The sequence below is a fragment of the Onychostruthus taczanowskii genome, unplaced genomic scaffold (genome assembly GCF_017590055.1).
Source record: "Onychostruthus taczanowskii isolate IOZ18803 unplaced genomic scaffold, ASM1759005v1 scaffold37, whole genome shotgun sequence".
NCBI classification, from domain to species: domain Eukaryota; kingdom Metazoa; phylum Chordata; class Aves; order Passeriformes; family Passeridae; genus Onychostruthus; species Onychostruthus taczanowskii.
The window spans coordinates 6,272,816-6,288,646 of record NW_024501126.1 but is presented as its reverse complement, the minus strand read 5'-3'; the positions used below and the strand labels follow the sequence as shown (position 1 = coordinate 6,288,646).

At 39.4% G+C, this 15,831-nt stretch overlaps 1 protein-coding gene across 1 annotated transcript; it reads left to right on the top strand.

The window, feature by feature from the left end:
- Nucleotides 1–8,539: 8,539 nt before the first annotated feature.
- On the top strand, nt 8,540–13,617 carry LOC121339745 (carboxymethylenebutenolidase homolog). The gene is made up of 5 exons (XM_041411820.1): nt 8,540–8,745; nt 9,288–9,395; nt 11,227–11,369; nt 11,749–11,840; nt 13,438–13,617. The coding sequence occupies exons 1-5, from the start codon at nt 8,540–8,542 to the stop codon at nt 13,615–13,617; spliced, it is 729 nt and encodes a 242-aa protein (XP_041267754.1).
- The last annotated feature ends 2,214 nt before the right edge of the window (nt 13,618–15,831 follow it).

Here is a 15,831-nt window from a genome sequence, read left to right as displayed (position 1 = left end):
TCTCTCCAGTTAGGAAAAAAAAAACCCTCATGGTTAATCTGAAAGATATATAACCTGTAGGGGATCATATGCAGGTGGATATTTTGGGGTCCTCTTGGCTTTGGAAAGGATGTCTTGGAAAATCTCAGGCAAATGAAGCTGTTCAGGTGCACATCGGGAGTTTACAGCGGAGAAGCCAGGTTTCTACACATGAAAGCTGCCTCTTCTGAAAATTAAGATAAATTCTGTGGGCACAAGGTGCAGCTTTTTGTCCAGGACAGCTTATTTGTACTGAAGACTGAAACAGTATTTACATGTCCATGCAAATATGGCCTCAATTACAAGGAAACAAAATCACTCTCTTCCAGCTGATTAATCCCAGAAAGTTCCTGAATGTTCGTATAAAATGAACATTAGATGAGTTTTGTATGAGACAACACATACCAAATAAAGGAACAGGAAAAATAAAAGATAAAAGGACCTATGCCATAGAATAAAACTGATCAAACATATCTGCTTTTATGGGAAAAAAAACTGGGTATAAAATTCTGTTTCAAAGACTAAACACATTGAATTAATTCACCATTAAAAGTAATACTCTGAGTGGTGGATAACTGGAAAAAAAAAGAAATGTTTTTTAATAATTACTGGATTTTAAATTTTTGTTATTTTAAAGGAGAAGACAAAATATTTTGTAAGAGAAAGACAATAGACATATTCTTAAATCATGCACAAAATAGATGTTTAGTGTTTTAGAGGAGGAAATCAGTCCTTATTCCATGCTGTCCATGTACTCTTAATTCTATTGTCTTGCTCATGTCTGCATTTATAGTGTTCAGTGAAAACCAGATGCCACTTTTGGTCTGGGGTACCTGTTTTTGAGCCATTGCTCCAGAATATAGTATTATCCCTGTATACTGTTATTAATATTCATTATTAGTTGGAATAATTTGCCTCGTACTGAAAATCCATTGAAAGTGTAACTTAATAAAGTGAAGAGCAACTGAATAACCTAGAAACACCTGTACAGTGATAAGTGATTTTAATACCCCTTTTTGCATGTCACCCACAACATTAGAATAGATTTCCTGTTATTGCTTGGCATAATTAAAGTACTCCACCCAATTTCTATAAAGTTCACAAAGCACACCCTCTGTAATCCCACAAACTCTTTTAGGAAAACCAGAAAATTTGAGAATAACAGTTTATTAACAGTTTATTTTTCAGTAAAAATTAGTCCAAGACAGGCATAAGAAACCCAGAAAGCTGTTGGGTCAAACAATTCTACACCAAAAACTAGCAACATACCTATGGAAAACTATAATTTCCAGATCATCCTGTGGTGAAAGTCATAATATTGATTTTAAATAGACAAGTGCTTGTATGCTTTGAGAGCTGACCCTAGCCTACCCCAGAAAAACCCTGGAACATTGAAAGGGATAACCAGAAACCAACTGAAACCAGTGGCTTCAAATAACTTACATAAATGGAACAGAGTGGAACAGGAGGAAGAAAGGGTGGATGCAATGGGGAGATGGCCAAAAGGAGAGATGATGACAGATTGAACCTATTAGTTTTTAGCAGCCAATAAAATCCCAAGGGAGTGGAAGCATGGTGAGAGATGTAAAGATTTATGGTGAAGAAGCAGCAATCACCCTTGTCCTGGAGCCCTGTGAGGAGCAGCGGGTGCTCTGATCAGTGCAGGGAACATGGTCATGCCTGCCAACGATGCACCAGATGGAGCAGATAAGGTCACTCACTCCCACAGAGGACAGACTTCGGAGCCTTTCTTCTTAAACACATGGGAAAGCATGGGAAAGAGTGGGGATATAGCTCACTACTAACCAAATCAGAGGATTTCTTGGAGAATTTTTGTAGTGCTCCAGGCTAAGGCAGCTGCCAGCTCCAGAGTACCATGCTAGGTAAATGGTAAAAAGCAAAATTGTAAGTGCAAGACTAATTCTCACTGATGATAAAGAAAGTATCTGTACATGTAAACCTCCTGCCAAGCCTTGATTTGCAATAAAAGAGCTGTCCTGATTTCCGAGGGTCTTTATTCAAACACTGACTGGGCATCCAAGAAAGAAGCCTGGAGTATTAAAGCAGATTTGTTAAAAAATTTTTTTTCCTTCCCATATGATGACTCAGTAGATATCTTAGGATACAAACCATTTTACTGGATGGAGGGAAAGGAATTGGGTTAACATACAGAAAAGAAAAAGCATCCAATTTACAAATTGGATGCTCCAAATTACAAACTCACTAGTAAGGCTATTCTTCCAGTGAAGCTTTATTAGAAGGAATGGCTATGCTCCCCTCTTGAAGAGAGCCAAATCCCAAAGGATTTCTCTTGCTATGAAGGCAGATCTTGGGTACAGAGTCACCAGTGTCATTACAGCTGGTTCCCCAGAGCTGCATTTTGACTCTATCCCACTGTACCTCTGCTGTGGTCCTTCCCAGGAACCTCCCCAGTGGTTCCTCACAGGGTACCTGGGCAGTGGTAACCCCTTAAAAAGGCTGCTGTTGCTGGCTGGCACAGGGTAAGAGGAGAGAGGAGCCCTGCTGTCCCTCTTGCCTCGTCTGCAGCCTCTAGGCTGCAATCCTGTCACTCAACAGAGTTGTTTTGAACGGGTTTTTTCACAACATAAATACAACATTTGTAATGATTTCAACTTCCTGGCAAGTCTGTTGTTACCAGCAGCACTCCAAATACTGTATGGGGTGACTGTAGATTGGGCATGCTTAAGCCTGCTCATTGGTTTCCACATCTGAGTGTTTCACTTCTGCACTAGATGCCACCAGAGTACCTGCCTATCTGGGTTTTTAGATATCAGTAGTCATCTGAGAGAGAATATCTTTCTATTTTGCCTCAGGGCAGCAGGCTTGCATGCCCTAGGATCTTGTTTCTTTTATTGACATACAATTAAAATTGCAGCCAACAGCTGAGAGGATTAACTTTTGGGCTTTATTCTATGCCCATTTCTGTAAAACCAGGAGGAGCAGATGGAGAAGTATTGGTGCAAGCCTTAAGGAGCAAAAGAAGTCAAAGCAGCCAAAAACCAGCTGTGTGTCTCAGGTGAATGAGAAATTCCACCACTGTGTGTTTGAATAAGTAAATCTGTTGTGCTCGTTCCAACTCAGTTATGTGTCTTCTTTCTTTTTATTTTTTTAACCCTAAAAATAGAAATGTTCACAGCAGGTATAAAAAATTAAATACACAAGTTCCTTGAGACTGTAGGAAGTTCATGTATGCAATGATCTGCATAATCCTGAGTCCATTACATAGGTGATTGTATCACACAGGGAAAAAGACAGTCTCATCAAGTATGGGAGATGTGAATGATACAGGGTTTGCAGGTCAAACATAAACGCCATGTGCAGGCAAAGGCTTGCATTAGAGCAGAGTGAGTCCTTTGCTCTCCTTTTACCCTAACCCACTCCCAAGGCTGGGTACCAGGACACGGTTTGCAGTCATGAGATGCTTGTGGGATCAGGTACATGCTTCTGCTGGCCCAGTCTGTTCCAGGGGACTGCAGCTTGGATGAATCCACCTTCTGTGGGGACAAGGTACGAAGACTATACTTCAGTCTTCTGGATCTAAGTACAAGACACCCACCTGGGAGGGGTTACACAAGGTCAAGCAAGATGCCATTAAAATCAAAGTACAAACCGGATCTTTTCAGTCAAGACTCCCCACTCCCTCCCTTGCAACACAAGCAATCTTTTTAATGGTTTCTTGTACAAACCTGATGTGCAAATCCACTGACAGGTGTAACAGGACAAACACCCTCTTTCTGGTCATGACAAACCTTAATTTTGAGTTGTGTCCATCTGCCAGAGCACAGAGAGGTAGGAATCTTTTGTCTGGGTTATTAGGCACTCAGCACAGCAATCTTATTGCACTAGTTGGGTCATCTAGGGGACTACCTATTTTTATTCAAAAAAAGACACCCATGGAGTGTAAGTCATACTCTAAATATTGATGACACTGTGGGAGTGTAGACACCTTGCTGACATGAAGACATCATCATTGTAAATGTCTGAAGTTTGGCGAACTGAGTCCATCTATCACCTATTTAACCTAATCCTCAGATTATGGTCCCTACCTCACAGAGTACTCCTGAGCATCTGCTGGGTGACTGGGGAACTTGTTTGTTTTATACACCAAGAATAAAAATTTCTTTACTGACCTCTGTCATGAAGTTACATTATAATTTTCTTTGAGCTCTTTTGTCTCTCTCGTTTGCATACCCCCCCCACCCTCCAACATGCACACACACCCAGACCATGTGTACACCAGAGAAAATGAGTGTATGTCAGACCGAGGGCTCAGTTAATGTTCCTTGCATACAGTGCTGTTGTGGAAATAGGAATGGAAAATTTCAATAAGGCACCACAGACTCCAGTCTTTCTCGCTTGTCAAATGCAAGTCTAATCACAAATAACCTGGAACACTTTTCGACTTGTTGAGAATAGTTATGGGTGTGGTTGTAATATGTTGAATGTGTGTGCTACGGAGACTTAGTAACTTTTTTAAGCTGCAAGTTTGCCAGGACAGATTCATCTTAATTCACTTCAAATTTCATTAAGGACATTTATTATAGTCAAGAACGTATATGAATATTCTTCAAGAAAATGCATCAGCAAACACACCACTGATGCTAAATGTCTCAGTTATAAGTACTGAAGTCTAAAACCTCTGCAGTGTCTTAAATGTCTGCACCACACACATCAAAGTGTGTTACAGTGTTTGGGTGCATCTTTCCTTCTAAACTCCTTTGATAACAAATAAATGAAAGGTGGAGTAAAGGCAACTGATTTGGAGCCCGCTGCAGACTGCCTCTCTGCATGATCTGTCCCCACCCCTTCCGTTCGGGATGACTCTTGAGTGAAGCCTCTCCTCCTCACTTCCCAATCCCAAAATCTGCAGAAGAGTTGAAGAGCACCTGAAAACTGGATGGGCAGCACCAGGAGCAAAACTGTCAGCAAGAACTGGTTTTCTTCTTTTTCTCTTTAGAGAAATCTAGCTGGTGTCTCACTGAGCAGAAGAAGTGAGCTGGGCTGAAACAGGATCCTGCACTCCAGGTATGTGAGGGCAAACTGGTCCATGCAGATTGAGCTGACAGCAGAAAAGGATAACTACTTTTACCTGTGCTGAAAGGGAAAATCTGAAATTGCTAGGCAAGTAGATACAGCTTTTTCAAAAGGCATGAAACAATCAGCAAAACCTATGCCTTTAAAGAGAGACCATTATTTTGGTTTCAATAAAAAAATGCACAAAAACAAGTATCAAGGGGCAGATAAGATGAAGATAAAGGCCATCAGCTTTGAGAAAGACTAAATTTCATTTCAAGTCTTTGCTACAAACTCTGGTACAGCAATAGTTCTGAGGACACTGATAATTTATGTTCATCAAGTATCAAGTTCACATTAAAGGACTAGAATATTTTTTTCACCTTTATGGTAATGAATTTCCATTCTTTTCCGTGTTTGGTCCATTAAGCTCTTAGCATTGAAATGAAATGCTGCTGTAGCTTAAAATGTTATCACTCGACCTGGGAAAAGGGCAGAGATGTCACATCTTGGCATCAGTAGTCCAAGGTCCTGCCAAACAGCACAGCACTTCAAGATCACGTGCTCATACTCACTTTCTGAGAAGTGGAGATTGTCCTTAGCAGGATCTTTGCCTCTGTTTAACCTGATTGTGTTTTAAAATATTATTAACCTCACTTTTCAAGTAGAGACTTGTTTTTTCCTGATGAAAACTAAGACTCACCAGAATATAACTACGTGATTTGCTGCTCCTAGAAATGCAGTAGTTCAGGTCTGTCCTACCACCTTTTGTGGAGCCCACCTCTGTGTTGCATAAATAACTCTCCTCAGTTTTTAAGTTACTTGCATGAAAGCTGAATGATATCAAGACACCCAAGGAAGGGCAGGACCACTGGAGAGAAGGAGAAGGTCTAAGAAGCCTTTCTCTTAAGGAGCAGTAGGGTGTTACAAGACTCATCAATATCTGTGGTTTTCCCCATTAGCAACAGTAACTTTTCCCCCTGTTCCCAGCATCTCCTGCATCTCCTCTGTGCTGCAGCACAGTGATGCGGAGCAGAACATAAAGGCGAGATGCTGCCTGCTTGGAACTGTGCCATGGGGAAAGCAGGAAAAGGAAAAGTGTAATGGATGAAATTGGTGGGAAGAGGGAATGAGGTGAGACTGGAAAAGTAGGAAATATCCTGGCGTGTTGCTTTGCCACGCCACATTGCGTGGGACAAAGCAGGCGGGAGTAAATAAATCTTCTGACTGAACAGGATCCCATCAAACTTCTAAGCAGTTCAGGTGTGGCTGACTATTTACTAACGTTCTCTGCTGCCTGGAAAAGAGCCAGCTGGCCTGGCCTCAGTCAGCACAGGCAAAAGAAATGGTTTCTGGGAAGCAACCAATGGATAGGGAGGAGGCTGATTCACAACTACTGCAGAGCTTAGTGCCTCCTAAGCAGCACTTCCTTGAAGGGGACACAGGCTGTACCCTTCTGAACAAAACACCACAGTGGAGTAAGACTGTGGCTGCCATCTCAGAAGGCAGCAGTGTTAGCTATCTTTGGGAGTACCTGTGGCTTCTCCAGGCAGCCTCTTGTACTTCAACAAGCTCATTCATCTTAGGTTATAAAAAAGAGAGGTAGGGAGAACTTTTGTATGAACATACCTCTCTCTAGCATTTTCAGGCATTTCAAGCATTATGGTGGGGCTTAAATTAGGACATAATCTCCCATGTGTGACAAGCCTTTCACTTTCATATAATGCCAAAACAATGGAGGTCTTAATCCTGAAGATCAGGCTACTTCGTGCTTCCTAGAACCAAGCCTGACAGATGTTGAGAAAGGTGGGATGAAAATTACACATGTAATCAATTCTCGGTTATCAGCACAGGGGATTACTGTGATGGTGAGAGATCATCCATCTCATGGATTTATCTGAATGAGCTTGATTAGAGAATAAAGCCATGTCTGCCCAGTTCCTGTATGTCTACATCACTATCAGCCAGGGTTATGGTTGTAATCAAGCATATTTGTTCAAACTCAGTCCTGGCCCTGCCAGATCTGGTGACAGCAGCCCCAGGCTTGGGAGAGGATGTGGAAGAACAATGTCTCTGCACTATGCATTGGGGAGCATTTAATAAGTTTAAATGCATATAAAATTTGGGTTATCTTGGGTATAAAGCAGTCTAAATGCATATAAAATATGGATCCTTTTATTGAGCCAGAATGAATCATACAAACTGGGAAGTGTTATGAAGGGCATAAGAAAGCAGTGAGTCTCTGTGGCATCAACTCTCTGTTCTTCAGTCTGTCCATACCATGGTTCCAAATGTGTTCCTATTGCCTGGGCAAAATTTCCCATTACTCTGTGAAATGTAGCCCTCTGCCGCTCTAGTTAATGGAGGACTGAGGAAGACAAGCATTTTTACGGGAAATTGCTGCCCTTCCATGAAGATTAGATAGTTTTATGAAGTACATGTTACAACGCAAACTAAAATAATAGGTTGATGTAGAAATGATGGAGACAGTCATAGTGTAAGTGCCTGTGTACTGCACGCCCAAGGACAGTTTCAAAGTCAGTACAAAGTCAGTACATGGCTAGGAAGTGCTACTATTATCACTGCTCCTGCAGACTTAATTGGATTCCTTGTATAGTTGCATTGTAACACCACTTTTAATTACAGGATCACAATCTACTTTTTGCACAGAGTCCATTCCAAGCTCCTGACACAGAGAGTCAGAGCAACTTTTGACTTTAATCTGTCTAGCACATCTACTGGCTCATTGTCTCTAATTGCTACTTTTGCAGAAGGGACAAAACCATATACTCTCAAATATTCTGAATGAGGCTTGCACATAAACTTGTTTTCTTGCAATCCCTCTCAAGGTCATAGGGGCACATGGTATTGGAATCTAGTTTACAAATCCATACTGCAGCTCTTCGCTAACTGTGCCCAGTACTTCTGCTCTCAGAAGAGCTGTGATGCTGCAACAGAAAGCCCACATGAGCTACCAGGCACCAGCACTAAGAGAAGCACTGAACACTACACTTCAATGCAGAAGTTGAATGCTGTGCTCCTTGCAAATAGTTCAGAAGAGCCAGCACAGGATTCCCCATGAGGACATGGATGACGGCGCCATGCCTCAGGAGAGAGTGACTTCGGGAGCCATAGTGCTTCACACCAGCACTGACAGAGCCACATGGCAGCAAAACACATGTGACATGAGTGTCGAGATCTACATGTCCAGGTTGTTTGTAGTTTGATAACTTTGATTTTGGTATTTCTCTTTATTCTCAGCTTAATAACAGAATAGGCGAAGAGGCATTCTGCACTGGAACATTGCTTTTGCTTTTTTCTACTTTCTCTCTTCGAGGATATCAATGTTATTTACAGAAGTTACTAAACTACTTTTGGAAGACCCTATTTGCCTTTTTGCCCTAAATGATTTTTGTTAACAAATTATTTTCACATTCTTGCTACATTTTTATTCTTATTCTTTTTTTTTTTTTTTTTAGGTTTTCAAATGGCTGATCCTTTTCTATACAATACTGGAGAAAGGTCTCACTATGGGTGCCTTGGCCATGAAGTACAAATTGAGTACCTTAAGGCATATGTTTGCAGACCATCTTTTTCCACGGACAAAGCTGTGATTGTGGTTCATGATGTATTTGGATGGCAGTTCCCAGACATTAGATACATAGTCGATTTGATAGCAGGTCATGGATATATGTAAGCAACTTTCTTTCATGTTTTCCCCTTAAATGCACTGATAGATCACCAAGCCCAAAGCTAGGCATAGCATATGATGTTCCCAACAGACATAAGACAACCATACCACTTCAGTCTGAGCAAATAAAAAAGAAAATGGACAAAATATTTCCATGGAGCCACCAAAGGTGCTAAAACTGACGCAGGAAAAATGGATAGCTGAGCACAAAGGCACATGGAGTCTTGAAGTGCCCATGTTTGTGCTTATGAAGCAGCATGGGTGATCCAAAGAGAAACAGTGGTATATATTTGAAGTTGTATAAGCTTTTCAGAACCAAACCTTTTGAACACTTGCATTAGCTTGTAACAGCAAAGACATACCTATGTGTTTATATAGGATCAGGAGGTTTATTTAATCCCTTTATTTTTGTATAAAGTATTCTGATTACCAGAATAGGATGACAGTGATCATGTAAATGTGCACTCTGGACTAGAAGATATTCAGAGACATTTAGACATTCACAGTTTTAATGAAAATTGACTGAATTCCATATCTCACACAGAACTATCTGCCCAGACTTCTTCAAGGGGACAAAACCCTGGACATCTACTGATCACTGGGCTGACTTTCCTGACTGGATGAAAAATCATGATCCTATGAAAGTAGACAAGTAAGATACATATTTGTACTTGAACTTTGAAAAGCATCTAGCAAACAAGGAGAATTTATATGAAATGTTAGAAATGGCACCTCACAGCAGGGCAAGCTGGCTGCACAACCACAGTTTCTTGTTCTTGGTGATTCTTCTGTGGTTCTGGGCACTGTCTGGGATTTGAAAAAGATCATCTGCTCTGCCCATCACTCTGCTTATTGTCCCCATCTTGTTTTCCTGAGCCCTTTTCTGACTATGTTATACTGGCCACACAGGCTCACAGTGTTTCACAGGCTACCCAGCACTCTCACCCACAAGTGCTGATTCTGCACTCAGTCATCAAGACAAAGAGGAAAATTCTTCTACAACTGCAGATATTATCTGCCAGTTGTTACATGCCCATCTTGCTTTCTGCCTTGCAGATTATGATAGGTACTGACGAGACTCTCCTGAGCAGCACTGCATAAAAATTTGCAAGACTGACCACAACCTAAGATACATCTGATCAACTATTTTTTTCAGTGTGAAATAGAGGGATCATTATCTGTATAATTTAACAGTGCCTGTAACAAGGTTTCCCTGAATTATGGGAGGCATTGCTGTTTCTTCAGCATCTCTCACCACACTATCATCACTTCAGATGATAGTGAGGCAATGGTGACACCCTATTACTCAGCCACCACCCTGCAAGCCACAAGTATTCTTCTGACCCTGTCCAGACATTCAGCAGCCACTGGCTATCTTCAATGTCTCTCAGAAAAGATTTTGACCATATAATTCCAGAAGCTGTGACCAAAATTTTTAAGACACAAATTACTAACAACTATAAAAAATCCTACTCTGAAGAGGAGCAGATACTGTCTTAAAATTAAGATCTCAGGACATGCCTTTGCTGTCTTCTGAGGGATCACTTGTAGGTGAACATTCCAGTTCAGATCCATTCCTCTTTCAGAGAACATGGAACCCAGCATATCCATGGCTTTCTGAGTATCCTTTCAAACAAACCAAATTTGAGAGAGCATGGCCACGAGCCTAGGACACAATGTCCTCTTCATGTCACTGTCATACTGGGCTTTTTTGGTCAGCCTAACCAAACCTGAATGACCATACACCTCTACCTAATGTTTGAAAATGCAGTTAATAGTTTATGAACTCTGCATATAAACTTAATTTAAAACTCTGTAGGTAATGAAGAAGATAAAATTATTGAGACCTCAGAAGTCAGCAATTGTAAAAAAATTTACTCATTCTCACCTACAATAAAAATATTTTTTTTTCATTGCACCTCATACAAAAGTTATTTTTTTAAACACTGTAGCTACTGACAATGTAATTTGAGTAACTGCCATTGTAGCATAACATTCTTGCATGTGCGCTTGGTAAGATATTTTAGTATCAACTTGTGTAACAGGAATAACAGGAAAAATCTTTATCTAAATAGGTGAACTCTGTAGAGATAGTACAGTGAAGCTTATCTATTTCTGCAGTCCATAATGCAAGATGTTGTTCTACTTGCAGATATGTCTTGTCTTTAGTTGTCCTGTCCTAGACAAAGTGATTCAAATAAAAATTTACTAATTTTGAAAACAAAGGAGCAGGTGACAATTCAGGTAAGTATTTAAGTGCCTACACCTGTACTTCCCTAAACTAGGACCAGAGATGTTAACTCTCATTTAATAATGGAAGCCACTGCTCTAGCCTGAAATGTGCTTTTTAAAGTAATCTCTGTTTTAAATGATTGAAGGTTCAGACACAGAAAAGATACCATGTATGTCTTTTAATTTACTTAAATTGTCAAGTACTGGCTCTGCAATAGATTCCTTAGTTTACTTTTCTTTATATGTCTTAGGGAAGCTGATGTTGTCTTGAAGTATCTAAAGGAACAATGCGGTGCAAAGAAGATTGGTATCGTTGGGTTTTCCTGGGGTGGAATGGCAGTACATCACTTGATGCTGAAAAATCCTCAATTAGCCACTGGGGTGTCCCTCTATGGTAGTGTAGAACACATGAAAACTTACTTGGGTTCACGTGACTATGCATAGTTTGTAATTCTACTTATTGCTTTGTAACAATTTCTATAAATACTCAACTCAAAGGTGAGTTGCAGATTTTAATTATGGTTATTTCAGCAATAGGCTATAGTGGTATAAAGATATTAAGGATACTGTAAACAAAAAAATATTCGTTCCTTGTTTTAGGAAAGCAGGGAAATACGCTTTCCAAATGCCTATTCTCCATCCACATAGCCAATGTCCTGATCTAAATAATGTACCTAATGAATAATCTTAAATAGAAATGTTCTCTTTTAATTATCCATTTTTCTCTCAGGAATGCTGACTTCACTAATCGACTGTTTCTCAAAACATTACAGGAATAGTTAGAGACTCTGAAGAAAGATACAGTTTACTAAATCCCACATTTTTCATTTTTGGTGAGAAAGACCACACTATTTCTTTGGATCAGGTAAGCTGTTTTTCTGGAAAGACTTATTTTCCCATAGCTCTTTTATCCTACACAGAAATCCTTGTTAGAAACCATTTTCACATATAAAAAATTAGGCAGGTTGGATAGTTCTGTTTATATTTCAACTTCCCCTCTATCTTGTTTAGGTTATTCAAAGCTTCTTTGTTGAGGTAAGAAATACCGTAAAGAACAGTCATCAGTCTCTGAGTGTCTAGATAAGCAGAGTGTGAAACTGGGCAGGGATATCCAACTTAATATGAGCCAAGCGTCTCAAAAACTTGTATGCTACTGCTATGGGTGAGAAATCGGATAGCTGAACCACTGAATTTGGTCACTGAATGGGAAAAAAAAAAAGTATTTTCAGCTTAGTAATGGAACTTTCTGATGGTGGGGACCCATGACTAACTGCTTTTGCAACAGGAAGACAAAATGAACTGTGTCAAAAGAGTGGGCATGAACTTTAGCTGAGACAACAACAACTTGTAGACTCAAATGTTTTGACTCCTGGCTGCCATCTATGTTCTGATATAACCCCTACTGTAAGCATATGTGAGAGGCTGGATAAATATATGGGTAGGAAACTGGTGCCCTCTTCTGTGCATAAATTATTTTTCTTTAGTGACAAAACATACCACCTGTAGCACAGCTTGGTTTTAGGGTAGGGTGTGACTGGAGAACTGGCAGTGAGCTCTAGGAATGCAGAAGTCATTCAATATTTACTTCTAATTGCATTAGTCAGCATATTAATCTGTACCTCATATGTGTCTCCTCTGCAGAGGAAAACAAATCCTTCACCCCATGTCCTCATTTTATGGTGAATGTGTTTTTCTCCCAGGGGCACAATTTTGGCAAATGCATTTTTTCTGTCACGTGTTACCCATTGAAACTACTGCCTTTTCTCCTGAAGCTGTCTTTCTGTGCAGATTGTATAAGTAAAAAATCCTGCATTAAACAAAAAATAACCCTCAAATATGTAATTTTCTGTACTGAAAAAAAGGGCTTTATAAAAAAACCCAAAGCAAAATATCAAAAAAACCCATGAAAGAAATTACAATTCTCTCTCTAATCTGCACAATGGATAGAAGTAAGCTTGTGGGGCAAAATAAGTGTTCTATTTTCTGACTTTCAGTAGAAATAAGCACAAACTGTGCCAGCAAATGTATATAGGTACATGAACACATTGTTAGTACTTTGTATACATACTAATCACCAAAACATTGTGCAATAGCAATGTTCAGTTAAGAAAAGAGAAAAAAAAAGCTCTCCATGTCTTCTTAAACTCTGTTACTAAGCCTACCAAAATGTTTTGGACTGATGATCACTAAGGTTTATGGTCCATGCTCTCTCAAGATCAGAGCTTCAAGCGTAGGTTACAAGCCTGAGTCTGAACAGAAATCTGTTCCTTTATGGCAATGAGATTTACCAAACCATCTTTGCTGCAACTGTTGACGTTCTTAGACTCATCCATACTTAAAAAAAAAGGTCAGTCTTACACTCAAAGAGGCATTTTCTCTATGAGAATCAGCAAATTTGGTAAACTTAAAAAACCCCCATAAGGTAATGGAAAAATGCGTTGGTTTTTTTTTTTTTTTTACAGATCTTCTTATTGGAGGACAAGCTGAAACAGTATTGCAAAGTTCCCTATAAAATTAAAGTTTATCCTGGGCAAGTTCATGGGTTTGCACAACTGAAGCCAGAAGATATGAAACCTGATGATAAACCTTATATTGAAGAAGCTAGAAGGGATATGATTGATTGGATCAAAATGTTTGTTTGACAATAGCAGAAAGAAATGCTAGGCTTCAAGATCAGTGACTGATTTAATTTGAGAGAAGAAAAACAGTCAAGGGAAAATTATCTCATTTTGAAAGTTGTCATAAACTAAAATAGGAATGTTTTAATTTATAGCTTTAAATTATTTTTGACAATATTTACAGAAGATTGTGAAATAAAAGTCAGACTAAAGGATGATTAGGCATTAAAAAGTCTTTTGAAGTTTTCTTGCTTTTTATTTGCTTCATTATTTTACATTATGACCTTGATACTCATGATAGTGTTTATCCACTTTTGTTTGCTTGTAAGCATGACTTCATCATGACTTTACTTGAGTAATTTCAGGCTTTATTTTGGTACGATGATTGGTGGCCATAGGTGTTCACATGGAAGTATCCTGGGTTTGCATACAGACATTACCTTTTATTACCTGCAAAGTATTTTTCTCAGCTTTAGTGGGCAGAATTCCCCATGCATGAAACAAGCACTTGGCTATACAAAGGAATTAGGAAGAAATGATGTTGTTAAGTGACACCCTCCAGGTATTCCCTTGGCAATATTAAGAAGGATATTTCCGGTATTCCTTCATCAACATCAAGGAAAAACATAAAAACACAGTCCCTCCTGTGGAAGTAGCCCAGACATGAACACTGCAGAAACATTGGGTTTGATGTCGTGGTGAAATTGTGGTGATCAGGCACAGGGCTCAGGCAATCATGATTATATTTTTTGCTTCACATTATATCCTTGTTCCTCTCTAAAATTCTTCCCCTTTATCACCCTCGTATCCTCCCAATAACATAATATATTTTAAAAAAAAGCATCCCCATGTACACTCTGCCCTTGTATGTTTTTTGAATTCCATTGCCTTGGTAATGACTTGGAAATTAGTGTTTACTCAGAGATTCTCTAAGGAACCCATCACTCTTTTTATCTTCTACATCTGTCAATTTCTCACCCTGTCACCTTGTTAATGTTGCCATAAGTTAAGGCTAGCTATAGCTACATTAATATGACTTTCCCTTTGCTATCAGGCAGTCTGGCAGTTTCACACATTGCTGTCCTGTCAGTGCAACTATATGGTCACGGCATGCTGGTTATCCACACACCTTAACAGACTGAGTATGTTGCTCAATGAACCTCTTAAAAGGGTTTTTTTATGTACTCTGAGTTAGATGCATGGGACAAATACCAGCAAGATAATATCAAGAGGCAAAAGCAAAAAAAACCAACCTTCACTGGCAACTATAGAAAAGGCAAAAGTTTTATAGCAGCATTCTATCAATATAAAACATCTCACAAAGTGTTATTCACTTGTCTATTCAACATACCAAACTCCAAACCAATCTAATTTTAAATCATTCAAAACTCCAAGAAGAGGGAATTAGAAGAAGAAAGAGACAAAGACAGAAAAGATATAGAAAAGAACAAGTATAGTTACCATTCCTAGTTCCATCAGTGTTCAGTCTCTCACATTTGCATGCCCAGCTGTATTAATGCATTTAAATATTTTAGAGTCCTTATTCAATATGTCAGTAGCTGGTCCTGTTTAATTACAGGGAAGGTGCCATTTCTGTGTGTGAGATCATAATTTTTGATAATTATTCCTTTTGATATGAGCAGGAGTTCCTCTAGCACTCTGTTGCTTGCAAAAGAGCTGACATTGCAGTACGCTTTTCCTTGCACCCTCTATTACCCAGACACCCAGACACATTCTGATCCATATGCAATCATCTTGTGTGGGTGTGTAAAGAAATATCACCTCTTTGCCATAAGAAATCTGGAGAACCTTGTCTCTTTAAGGAATAGAACCCTGACAGTGAATGAATTTGGCAGCAGTTGCCTTGCCTTGCCTTGCCTTGCCTTGCCACGAAGCTGTCTCTTAAGACTATTTGCTGCCTTTATCTTTGGTGCAGATGGCGAGCCATTCTGGGTAATTGTAAGCAACAGTCATAAAAATTATATTGTGACACCACTTCAGATGGAAAATATTTATATCCATGAACTTTAACTAATAGGGGAATCTGGGCTGCTTATTTCCCAAGTCTGAGGTTCAGCTTTGCAGTCAATGAGTTTTCAGGTGGAAGAAGAAAGGATTTTTGTGTGTGTATGTGTGTAAAAAAGGGCATTTTAAGGTATGCGAACACAGGCAATTTTATTTTCAGTTGTATTTGGGATCTTTAAATCCATGGCACAATTGGTTATCACTTAAACTCAA

What these genes read in the sequence shown, in the direction of transcription:
- LOC121339745 (XM_041411820.1), top strand. Translation starts at nt 8,540, where the DNA reads ATGGCTGATCCTTTTCTATACAATACTGGAGAAAGGTCTCACTATGGG. An exon ending in ATAGCAGGTCATGGATATAT is followed by an intron (nt 8,746 to 9,287) that starts GTAAGCAACTTT and finishes TATCTCACACAG; the next exon opens with AACTATCTGCCCAGACTTCT. An exon ending in GATCCTATGAAAGTAGACAA is followed by an intron (nt 9,396 to 11,226) that starts GTAAGATACATA and finishes TATATGTCTTAG; the next exon opens with GGAAGCTGATGTTGTCTTGA.